General features: G+C 42.6%; 2 protein-coding genes across 2 annotated transcripts; one reads left to right on the forward strand and one right to left on the reverse strand.

Moving 5' to 3' along the window:
- Positions 1–702: 702 nt before the first annotated feature.
- Positions 703–5,142, forward strand: gdf10a (growth differentiation factor 10a). Its single transcript, XM_084949481.1, has 3 exons — positions 703–1,259; positions 2,778–3,931; positions 4,073–5,142. Exons 1-3 carry the CDS (start codon positions 1,016–1,018, stop codon positions 4,262–4,264), a joined length of 1,590 nt encoding a protein of 529 aa, XP_084805607.1. The 5' UTR covers positions 703–1,015; the 3' UTR covers positions 4,265–5,142.
- An 845-nt stretch (positions 5,143–5,987) lies between these two features.
- Positions 5,988–11,266, reverse strand: znf488 (zinc finger protein 488). Its single transcript, XM_084949467.1, has 4 exons — positions 11,104–11,266; positions 10,142–10,361; positions 9,538–9,766; positions 5,988–9,425 (listed from the first exon to the last, which is right to left on the reverse strand). The coding sequence occupies exons 1-4, from the start codon at positions 11,112–11,114 to the stop codon at positions 8,329–8,331; spliced, it is 1,557 nt and encodes a 518-aa protein (XP_084805593.1). The 5' UTR covers positions 11,115–11,266; the 3' UTR covers positions 5,988–8,328.
- Between the last annotated feature and the right edge of the window lie 164 nt (positions 11,267–11,430).

The following is an 11,430-nucleotide window of genomic DNA, read 5'->3' on the forward strand; positions in this document are numbered from 1 at the left end:
CTGCTGGAGACCACCACTTCCACAAAACAAGCATTGTTGGTACAGAACTCCAGACAGTGGAGACACACACTGGAAATAGCTTGTATGCACACATGCACACACACAAAATAAAAAAATACATACACAGCAGAGAGAGGACTTTGCTGAGTTTAGATCCACCAACCCCAGCAGAGGCCATGTTCTGTTTGCCATGAATAAAATCACAGTAAGTCCTTCAAAAGAGTCTCATCTCACAGCCTTTCACTACCAACTCTCTCTCTCTCTCTCTCGCACACGGAGAAAAACAGCACACAGCATAAAATGTGGATCACTGTCCTAACAATAGCCCTTGGGTGGTTGGTCAGACTATTATTGTAGGTATTTCTATGCTAATTATGTGTGACTGAGAGCGTGTCAAAAGCAGTTACTGGAAATAATGTGGTGAGCTGGAAATTGTGAGGTGGAATTACTTTGCCCACAAATAGAAAAAACACAGTTTGTTGAGTTTGCTAAACAACTGAGTTCAAGTTTTCTCCTGAAACTTGATCTGTGTTTGTGTTCCACTAATGCAAAAGAGCATAAGGAAGACATCATCAACAACAACACCATCAGCGTCTGAGAGAGTGTGTGCGTGCGCGCGTGTGGGGGAGGAGGGGGGGGGGGCTGAACATCATGACCTCCACTTCTGGCTCCGCGCTCTGCCGAGTACTCGTTGGCTCACATGAGTATACGTCAGCGCCTCTCGCCGCTCCGGTATAACCCCCTCAAGCCTCTGGCGCTCACAGAGACTCAAGTGTAAAAGTAGCAGCTCTAACTGTTGCCACGGACTAAAACATTCAGCATCCAGGTCCTGCACAGCTGACAGAGAAGAGAGAGACGCGCTGGTGAAAGTGAGAGGAGAGGTGCAGCATTTGCGCACTGCTTTTCTAGTCTGGATTGCTTTGGCGCGACTTTGGATAGTTTTGGACTGCGCAGTTTGCCTCTTGGACTTTTTTTTTTTTTTTTTTTTTAATTTTGTCTTCATTTCAACACTGAAATGGCAGCTCTCGGCACAAGTTCCTCGCACCTGTTCCTGGTGATGTTTAACTGTTTCCTGGGCGCAGCATCGTTTAGGACAGTAACCGAAGATGGCAATTTCCTCCAGCCCTCGTCGAATCAGTTCTCGGATGACCTGGGGGAGGAAGTGGTCTCTCAGCACATGTACAGGCTGTACGAGAAATACAACAAGGAAAACCGCCTGAAAGAGGGAAACACCGTTAGGAGTTTCAGAGCTAGCCAAGGTGTGTGAAAATAACAGCGTTCAATCTATAGCCTGAATCAGAAGAGCTCCAAAAGCTTTAATTTATATTTAATAACGGAATCAAAAATTAAAAAAAATAAAATAAAGGTGTGGGTTATTCTTGGAACTGTAATCCAACACAAACATATAAATGTGTTGAGAGAAGTGTCTGATCCTCACCATTAGAAGTGCAAACACTCTGGGGTTGCGTGTCTCGTCCAGATGCTTTAAATAGGTGCGATTGTTTTGGAACAGTCTGAGAATGCATTTAAATGATTTTGGGACACTGCGGGCAAGCTGTGTTTGTGGTAGCAGCTGTGCCCCTTGTGCGCACAGTCTGATCAATTACCCCAGACAGACGCGCAAGAATGCACGTGATTCCCTGCGAGCAGTGTCCGGTAAAATATATCACAGTGAAACCTAAGGGACAGTCGGCCTCTGCGGTTAATACAGGACAAGAGTGACGTCCTGGAGTCGAGAGAATTAAAGCACAGTCGTCCCTCTCTGTCTGCTGTTTTTATAAACACAATTCACAGGCACGTACATCCTACATAGTTCTCAGATAACATATCATAACACTAGTGTATTTTTACTGCAAAAGCTTGGTGTAACCCAAGCAGAGATGTAGGAGATTTTTTTTTTTTTTTTTTGCAACAATGTAATATCTGTTAAAACAGTTGATTATGTCTTGGTGTCTGGGTAGACACTGCAGGCTGTATTAAGCTTAAGGGGAAGCTTTAAGAGAAACTGAGGTAAGCATTTCCATATGCAGGCGATTCCAGGGTAATGTATATCTTTTGAGTCAGTCTATACTTCCGCTGAACTCTTACACAATGAACAATAACTCTGCTGTTGAAGTAAATGTTCATCATGAATATGTAGCTCTCTGTTCGCTGCCGCCCCCTCCACCCCTCCACCTCTGCCAGCCAGATCCGCGGAGTCTGGTTCCTCTTAAGGGCACCTTCTGAAATCCTACCAAGCAATGAAGTGCACCAGACACTGAGCTCAGTCATGTAACACAACAGTTTAAAGAGAGGTGTTTAATTGTCCCACATTTCTTTTAGATTTTACCACAGATACGTGCTTTCGCTGTAATATGTTAACCATTTTCCAAATGCCTTTCCTTTTCATGTGGGAATTCATTAATGTTCGTTTCCATCTGAGTCAATCAAACTTTATCTAGATTATCACTTAAAGCTCAAATGCCTGAGTTCAAATAAGGTTCAGTTCCTGTTGCCATTGCCTGTGCTGGCAGATGTTTCTATTTTCTAATCACAGTATATGTATTGTCCCAAAAGTCAAACATCCAGAACGTCAGACTAATTTAGGCTAAATTATCCACTCCAAAAAACAGCACTCAAAAGCTTAAGAGTGATTAAAAACTGCAAAACTGTTTCTGAGTAAATCTGCAAAAAGCATTTCTGGATTTTAAGACAGTTAAATGGAATAAAACAAAAGTTTGCAGAGTGCTGTTCACCTGCCTGCCTCACACTGACTGGCTGATTGATTATTTTTGCAGGTTCTGCTGACCACAGGATGATGTACCGACTAAACCTTACAACCCTCCAGGACTCAGAGGTCATCCTCTCTGCCACATTCCACTTCCTGCTGAACAGACACTCGCATCAAAAACCCTGGTTCTGTAAACGCTTCAAGAGCCCAACCTGCCGCTCCTCAGCCGTGCACCCTTCTCTGTCTATCAGCTTGCTCCTTTATTCCTTCTCCTCTGAGTCAGAGGTCAGATCTGGGTCAATGGGGTCATTTCTAGGCAATGTGACCTTCCACCCCCACAGGAGAGGGGTGTGGCAGATGAAAGATGTGACCCAGGTCATTAAGGAGGCGCAGGACAGGGGTCATCTGTTGGTGTCAATTGAACTGGAGTTAAGGCAACAGTTCAGGACGAAACCAGAGGAGATCCTCTCTGCTGGCAGTATGCCCTACCTGTTACTGTATGCAAATGACCAAGCCTTAGACGAGCCCAATAGTGTGGCTGCAAGCCTACAGAGATATGACCCGTTTAACGAGGGAGGAGAGCCCTCATATTCCTCTCAGCTCCTGCACAGACCTAACTCCTCACCAGAGGTGAAAGGACGCGTGAGAAGGGAAGCAAATCTGCTCTCTGACCCCATCCAGAACAATGAGCTGCCCGAGGTTGACTACAGACCTGATTCATACAGGAAAGATGACCTTTGGAAGAGCACATGGTACCTGACACTCAAACACAAGACTAAACCAGGAAGGAAGGAAAAGAAGAGGAAGAGCGAGGAGGAAAAAGATGTGGAGCAAGTTAGAAAAGCGCATGAATCTCAGGTTTTGAAAGATGGAGAAAGAACATCACAGGGCATCAAAACCAATGATTCAACTGTGGAAAATCTCAAAGATAGCCACAAACTGACTGTCAGTGATGGGCAAATGCATGAGAGGAGAAATGAGGGAAAAGATGGAAAGAAGCACAAGGGAAGCACAAATACACAGTCACCTGTTCTGAGGTTTGATGAACAAACAATGCGCAAAGCCAGGAGGCGGCAGTGGAGTAACACCCAGCACAAAGGCTGTTCGAGGAGGAACCTCAGAGTGGATTTCACAGATATTGGCTGGAATGAGTGGGTCATAGCACCCAAAGCCTTTGATGCTTACTATTGTGCTGGCACATGTGGCTTTCCCATGCCCAAGGTAGGAGCACAATCATCCAAGCCGTGTTATGTAGGTTCTTTTGGTTCACGTGAGCTACACTGATAACCTTAATGTGCACTTTCTAATCTCTTGTATTTATTTTCTCATTTGCATGTTTCCCCTTCACTCAAACTTTTCCAGGTGGTGAAGCCAACTAACCATGCCACCATTCAGAGCATAGTCCGGGCTGTTGGAATTATCCCTGGGATTCCTGAGCCCTGCTGTGTACCAGAAAATATGAGTCCCCTGGCTGTGCTCTACCAGGATGAATCCAGGAACCCAGTGCTCAAGGTTTATCCTAACATGACTGTCCAGTCCTGCTCCTGCAGATAAAAAAGAGCTGGAAACAGATTGAAGAGAAACAGAAAAACTGGACTAACATGGACACAACCATACCTCTGTTAAGCGGTTTCCTGATATTGAAAAACAGAGTCACTTTGGCTGTCATTATTCCTCGAGGAACATAGGCTATAGTGAAATTACTTCCATCTCTTCTGTCCCGGGGCAGCAGAGTTGAAGAGACACATTGTCTGGCATCTGCGCTCGCAAGAGGAACAGAGTCACACATGTAAAGTCGATGCTCCACATGTGTAACAGAAAAGAAATACATAAAAAGCCCAGTAGTTTTCATTCTGTTTGAAATAATATTGATGTTTCATGGACAGAAATATTTAAGGGATTTTTTTTGTTGTTTTTAATGGCAGAATGTACTTATTTTTCAAACAGCTCACAGTGAGTTTGTGTTCACGTTTTCTTTGGATGCAAAGACTTTAAGTAAGAGACTGTTACTGTGTCATCAGGCAGCTTATGCGAAAACATACAAACAGTGGAGATGATGAAAAATGTATGCATTTTTACATACTCTGTGTAGCTGTTCCTACTTTTAAACTAATCACGCCACATTGTACATATATGTGACGTTGCAAGATATTGTACTTTATTGCTCTTTATATCTTAAAAAGGAAGTATCCAATGAACTGTGGAGAGCATCTGGAATTCATTTACACCCACCCGCCCCCTCATAACACTTCAAGAATGTTATAATGAAACCAGAAATATTTTTCTATTTTAAATGTGAAGCTTGGTTAAAAAATGATAATTTCTCATGGTTAGATTATATGTATGATTAGATGAGACTGTACATGTGTATTGTTTAAGTTATGAAAAGGTAGCATTCTATAAGTTAGAATAAAGACATAATTTAATCCAAATGCTCTTGCTGGAACATTATTGTTTCACACAGTTTGTTATTCTTGGACATTATCGTGCGTAATGCTTGATTCGTCAGAGTGAACTTTTCTGTCAAAACAATCCTAAAAGGGCACCGCTGTTTCAAAATAGCCGAGCACAAAAGCAGGAAGGTTCCACTCAAAGATAGCCGACATTCCCCGAGAGCCCCCTTGAACCCATTATTACACCTCACCAAAGGCTCATGCGTCTGTTGTTCTTCAAATAATGTGACTGATGCGGCCGCCGCGGGTTAATGGTTGATGGAGGAAGCAGGCGAGCGCATATTAGGACGTCAGACACTTGAAATTCAAAACCCGCTGCACTTCCTCTCTTCTATCCATGTTCAGAAGCAGAGTGCTTCCAAGTAAATGGTTTTCTTTTCTTCAGATTTATTTTTGTTCTTTTTAAACAGATGGCCACAGATAGATGATCTCAACCACTTCAGTTCAACTGCTTGTCGCTTTTATTCGCCGGAGGAGGAAGCTGACCCATGTGGTGCCAAAACAGTGTGTCAAACTGACACTGAAATGACAGAGGGAACCATTTAATTATTAACTCATTACTCTGTGGCTACATTGCCTTGAGTCTCAAAAGTTGGCGGCTTCCACATCTGCTCTCAACCACAAGTGGCTTTGAAGTTTTCTGCGACTGGACAGCAATTTTGTCTCAGAGGCAGAGAAATTTTGGGGAAAGGGGACGCGAGTCCGAACCCTTGTGCTGCATGTAACTGGAGCTATAATAAGTGTGCCATCCCTCCTTCCAGCATGGCTTTTTCCATTGTAAGCTTTTCCCTTTTCCATCCAAGAGTATTCACCCATTTTGGGAAGGTTTTATTGTCTTAAAGCAATGAATCAGAACAAGTTCATGTGGCTTTTTTTGACAATGATCAGCAGGAGAAGATCCTTTAATGTTAAAGTAAACAGATACAATAGACAGCGATGCGTCTTTTATAAAAGATTGTGAATATTTTTACTCACATGCATTTTATGTTTGTGTCTGCTCTTTTCAGAGCACCCTGTAGAAGCAGCTGAACATTTCCTTTTAGCCAATAAAAAAGGTGGAGGTCAGTGGTACAATGAAACTTGAAAATACAAAGTGTAGCTCTGTTTTACTGAAATTTGAAAAGACGAGATGACAAGAAACACAAAAAGACAATCTTTAAATCCACGTTTGAAGACGACGGCGTGTGACACAGGAGGGGAGGGAGAGATGCCTGACGTACAAAAGCGTGATTCAGTTTTCTCCACACAAGTGGAAATGTTCAGTAACTGCAAAACCATGGTACGATTTACAGCGCCTAACCACCTTTTAAATTAGGATGATGACTGTAATTAGAGCATTAATAGAAGTTGTAGCTTTAAAGTAGGCTGGCTTTAATGTAATGAACAAATTAAATTTTTTTTTTTTTTTGTTCCTCCCCACCAAATTTCTTAACTGATCCCATTTACGGTCTGGACCTACAGTCTGCTATTAGAAAGTGAACCCCATGTCAACCGCAATCATGGTCACAGGAGAGTACTTACAATGGTCAATTCCAACCAAGAAAACCACAGTAGTCTAGGCTCACGTTCAGAGCGCAAAATGCCTAAAAGCCTAAATGAAACGAGGCAAGCAGGGGACCAAGAACAATATTTGTTTTTCCATATGATGACTGTTCAATTAAAGGAGACCAATACAGCCATTATTAGACAACAGAGGATTTTCTGTGTCTGGGCTGAAATAGCTCTTTCCTCACGTGGTTACTGAGTTCAGAGAAGCAATAGTGCTGTTTATTAGAACATGGCTTCAATAGAGTGATACTGTGTCTCTTAATTGCCCATTTAATCATATAGACTAGGTTTCTTTTTATTGTGAAATCTTATTTTCCTTTAGAAACTCTAAAACCTCCATTTTTTACCAGATTGAAATACGTTTTGGGACCTTTTATCAAGCATTATTTTAGTAGGGAAACAAGTATTTGGGCTCCTTAAATGTAAGTACTGGTTTAAAACTCAATACATATTCAAAGGAATAAAATTGTCAGAGGATATTGAGCAGTTTTCGTGTCATCTACATGTTTAAGTCCCTGTTATAAAAGGTGGATGATGTTCTTCTGATTGTAAAAAAAAAAAATGAAGGAAATCTTTTTCCCGGGAAGTTAAACTGACTTAATCAAATAAGGTAGAAAACAATGTATGGGGAACTACATCCCTGCTTTTGTTATAGACTGACAGGACAAGGTCTACACTTGACTTTTCCATGAACTTCATGCCTTCTTCTCGGCTCATTTACCTGCAACAGAGAACTATTTATGTCCATCTGTCCACAGCCTGTCCCTAGTGGAAAGTAAGCGGCACAGGATTGGTGGATAAACATAAAATCACAAGTTCAAAGTGGTGCAGTCTACCTGGATTACATCCAAGTCTGCAGATGAATGATAACTCAGAAGTTTATAAAACTAATAATTGATTTTTTTTATTTGGTTTTTTTTTGGAGCGGGCATCCTATTTAAATGAGCTGCTTAATATGGTATTTTTCAGCTCATTTGTTCAAATAGCAGACTAAAATGCTGGATACAGATCTCAAATGCCACAGGAATGTTATACAGGTGCATACACTAAACGACAAACGTGTCTAATATATATTTAAACACACTGAATGATCAATACAGGGCAAATGGTGGTCGCAGTCGCCTCCTGTTGGAACTGGAAAAACTGACCCTCTGATTTTAACCCATATGATGATGGAACAAAATACACCACAAGCTTTTATTTCCACTTTATATAATTTTAGATTTTAAAACGAATGTGCATACACACTCAACCCATACCTCCTGTACAATTTAGATCGAGGAAAAAGCAAATGGTCTAAATAAGAGGATTGCTTTGAGATATTTGTGACAATCATGAGCTGTCCTTGAAACCTCTCTGTCCCTCCTGAGTTCCATAAGGCACAAAATAACTTAACATACTGAACTAGTGGACAAACTGCACTGAGATCAGTTTACACGCACCTCTATCGTCATCTAGTGGACAAGCTGTGATGGGCATGTGTATCCGTTTTGTTATTATACAGCTACCTACATTCAAAGATATACACTAAAGTCTTGCCTTGGGTTGGAGTCGAAGCTTGTTAAATATGAGAAGCATTTAGGTCATAAATAAAGAGTTTCTTTCCCTTCTCTTGTCTCAGTTATGGGATGTCATGTGTCTTGACAGGTGGTGCCGCTCTCGGAAGTATTCGTGGCAGATTGGACAGGTAAGTTTCTCTTCCCTTCTTCTCCTCACCTGAGACTCTGCGGCGAACTCCTTTTTGTGGTGAGAGCGCATGTGAAAAACGAGGTCAGAGGTCATGCGGAAGGACAGGTTGCACTTGGCGCACCAGTTCTGCACCGACACGCCGAATGTGGTAAAAGTCGGAGGAAGGATCGTGAGGGACGATGTGGTTTGCAGCTGAGCGCCTATGTTTCTAGACCAGTGCTCCGGCGCGTAATGGAAAGCAGTGTTTAATGCTACCGGGGAGGGTACAGTCTGTAAGTCACTGCTCAGGATGTTGGATGGTATCAGATTATTGTATCCCACAGACGTCCTAGAGGTAAATGCATTCGTCATCTCCTCCAGGCGGCTAGAGGGGGCTGTTGAACCTCTGCTGGGGTGAGCCTGGGGGTCAACAGGAGAACTTCTTTTACTCGGTTTACAAAATGCGCTTTTCTGTTCGCCCTGGCTGTTCGATATCACCAGAGAAAATGCACTGTTGCTGCTTAAATGCATGCTAGAGCCCTCCCCTCCTGTCTCCATCCGCGCGTCCAGGTCTCTGTCGTGCGTAAAAGTCCCCTTGGATTCATCACCTTGAACAAGCTCCTCACTTTTACGTTCCAAAAGATCCAGTTTCAACGTGTCAGCTTTCCGTTTCCCCTCAGCTGAAGGGCTGTCTCCTGCTGGCTGGTCGTAACTCTTAGTCGGTGGTGTAATATTATCATCATTTGAAATATTAGTCTTCTCTAACAGAACCGTTTTTCTCCATTTTGGATAAAGAGTTTCCTCATACTTTCTCTTCTTTGGGGAAGTCTCCGCGTCGTCGTTGTTTCCAGTTCTTTTGTGTTCCAAATCTCTGGCAATGTTGTGGAAATCTGTCACTCGGCGTTGCCTCTTAATTTCCACGTGCTTGTGCTCATAAAGCTCGCGGCTCCAGGTGCCAGTCTTTACGTGAGCACAAAAGAATCGGCAGTGAGCCAGGAAGGGATGCTCGTTTTTGAAGACCTGGTTACATCGCCCACATTTTAATTCTGAAAGAAAAACGAAAGACAATATGACGTGACTGTTTTTAATAATTTCAATGATTTTGGAGTGACATAAAATTTGATTTAATCGTGCACATGCATTAAAGATCAGTCTTACCTTCTTTTGACTCTTTTGCTATTTCGGTGAAGCCCAGCAGATGAGACAGCTCGTGGTCGTACCAGATCAGCAGCTCTTCTTCCTGCCGGATGTCCCGGGTAGTCCGCACGTACAGCTGACCCCCTTTCAAAAAGGCCTCTGTGTTCTGCTCCTCGCCGTTGCGCGCAGCTTGCACGAGCCGCAACCAAGACAGCATCAGGGCAGAATTACGCATGGCCTCAGGATCGACCTGTTGATAGCAACCCCTGATGTTTTACACAGTGTCCCGACTTAGAGGATTTTTATTCTGTCTTTCTAAGAGCCTTCTTGTAAATAATTTAAATAGTTAATTGGTGGCAGATTGCATCTTTTAATGCTGAGGTGATTTTATACACTTTTTTTTTTTCTTTTACTGGTCAGTACAATAACACTCAAAATACAGCTGGTCAAAAACAATCCCATAATAACACAAAAACTTGGATGTAACGTATGACAATTAAAACTATATACATCTGAAAAACCCTTTACTTTTGGAATCATGTCACCGTTGAGTTATATAGTAACTCAGTAAAGATGTTACAAAGTATAGCTGCAAGACAGTTTATCACAAATTTGTCATACGCACCCTGAACACACAGGATTTCGCTCTCTTGTCACAGGATTTCTGCGCTATGAAAGCGATAGAGTCGTAGAAAGTGTTCTGGAGCACGCACGGACCGAAGCACGTGCCTGCAGGGATGCTGCGCGCAACTACCACACTGGTGTAGAGATCTGAAGAATGCTGGAGGAATTTACTGTCGCCGGTCCAGATGGACCGAGGCAGGAAAGTATGATCCATCGTTAAACTGTAATGGAATAGTTATTGTTAGTAAAGGTGAAGAATTACTCCTAAATAGTTTAAAATTCATGTTGTTTAACAGAATGGCAAGATAACCTGGGGAGTAGAGCAATCTCATTATATTTCCTGTTAAAATCAGCCTGGAATAGTAATTATAATTTATATCTTGTCTCAAAAAAGTGCAAGTGTTTTATATGAAACACAAAAAAGGTTGGATTTGTGCGATGTGCAGTTAGCCGGTTTGGATCTGATCCAAGCACACACAGAATTCCAAAATCGTAATGAAAATAAATTTGCCCAAGTGTATTTTATTTTTTATTTGCTAGTAAAACCGAGGGTACCACCGCGTAGTGAGAGCAGCCGGTGTCGAGGCAAAATGATTACCAACGTCCTTTGTCTCAGTTTTTCACTCGGTTAGTCCTTTTGTCTCCACATCTGCCGTGGAGTCCAGCTGCCTGCTCAACGCGCAGGATAAGTTCAGTATGTTTTCCATAATGTATAAACAGCATAAACGCTCTTAGATTGCGTGACTACTGTTTTCCCTCTCTCCGATCAATTAAAAGTACGCAATCTTTTATGTTTGTAGGCTATGGTTTAAAATATTGACAGCTGAACCGCACAGCATCATGACAGAATGTGGTACCGATCTAAAAATCCCCGATTTGTTTTTTGGGTTTTTTTCTTCTTCTTCTTTAATGTTGACATTTAAGAGTAAAAACGCACATGCCTGTGTTGGCATGCGAACTCACCCGCCGGACATGGAAGAGGATGTTTAAGCCGTTTGGGAGCCAAGGAAGTTGCAGCAGGTGCAGCGGACCTCGGTGACGAAGCCTTCCCGTTTCTTGCTGACGAGTTACTTATCCGGCTGAATCTTCCTCCGCACTGTCGTCTCTCCCCTCTCTCATTCCCACTTATCCCCTTCAGAGAGCGCACTGAAGCGTGGCGCATTGATGCAAACGCGTGCGCGCTCGCGCACACGCTCACTCACGCGCCTTCAAATTAGTCTTTTATTAGTAAATTTTCCTTTGTCTGGTTTACAGTTCCCTTCAGTGGAAAAAGGAAGACGTGGGTGTTTG

The sequence above is a fragment of the Perissodus microlepis genome, chromosome 13 (assembly GCF_051167445.1).
Source record: "Perissodus microlepis isolate ML-2025 ecotype Zambia chromosome 13, ASM5116744v1, whole genome shotgun sequence".
Taxonomy (NCBI): Eukaryota; Metazoa; Chordata; class Actinopteri; order Cichliformes; family Cichlidae; genus Perissodus; species Perissodus microlepis.

Coding starts and splice junctions, on each gene's coding strand:
- znf488 (XM_084949467.1), bottom strand. Junction 9,767..10,141: donor CGAAATCCTGTGTGTTCAGG/GTGCGTATGACA, acceptor TGCTATCAACAG/GTCGATCCTGAGGCCATGCG. Junction 9,426..9,537: donor AGCAAAAGAGTCAAAAGAAG/GTAAGACTGATC, acceptor TTTTTCTTTCAG/AATTAAAATGTGGGCGATGT.
- gdf10a (XM_084949481.1), top strand. CDS start 1,016: ATGGCAGCTCTCGGCACAAGTTCCTCGCACCTGTTCCTGGTGATGTTT. Junction 1,260..2,777: donor GAGTTTCAGAGCTAGCCAAG/GTGTGTGAAAAT, acceptor TTATTTTTGCAG/GTTCTGCTGACCACAGGATG. Junction 3,932..4,072: donor GTGGCTTTCCCATGCCCAAG/GTAGGAGCACAA, acceptor AAACTTTTCCAG/GTGGTGAAGCCAACTAACCA.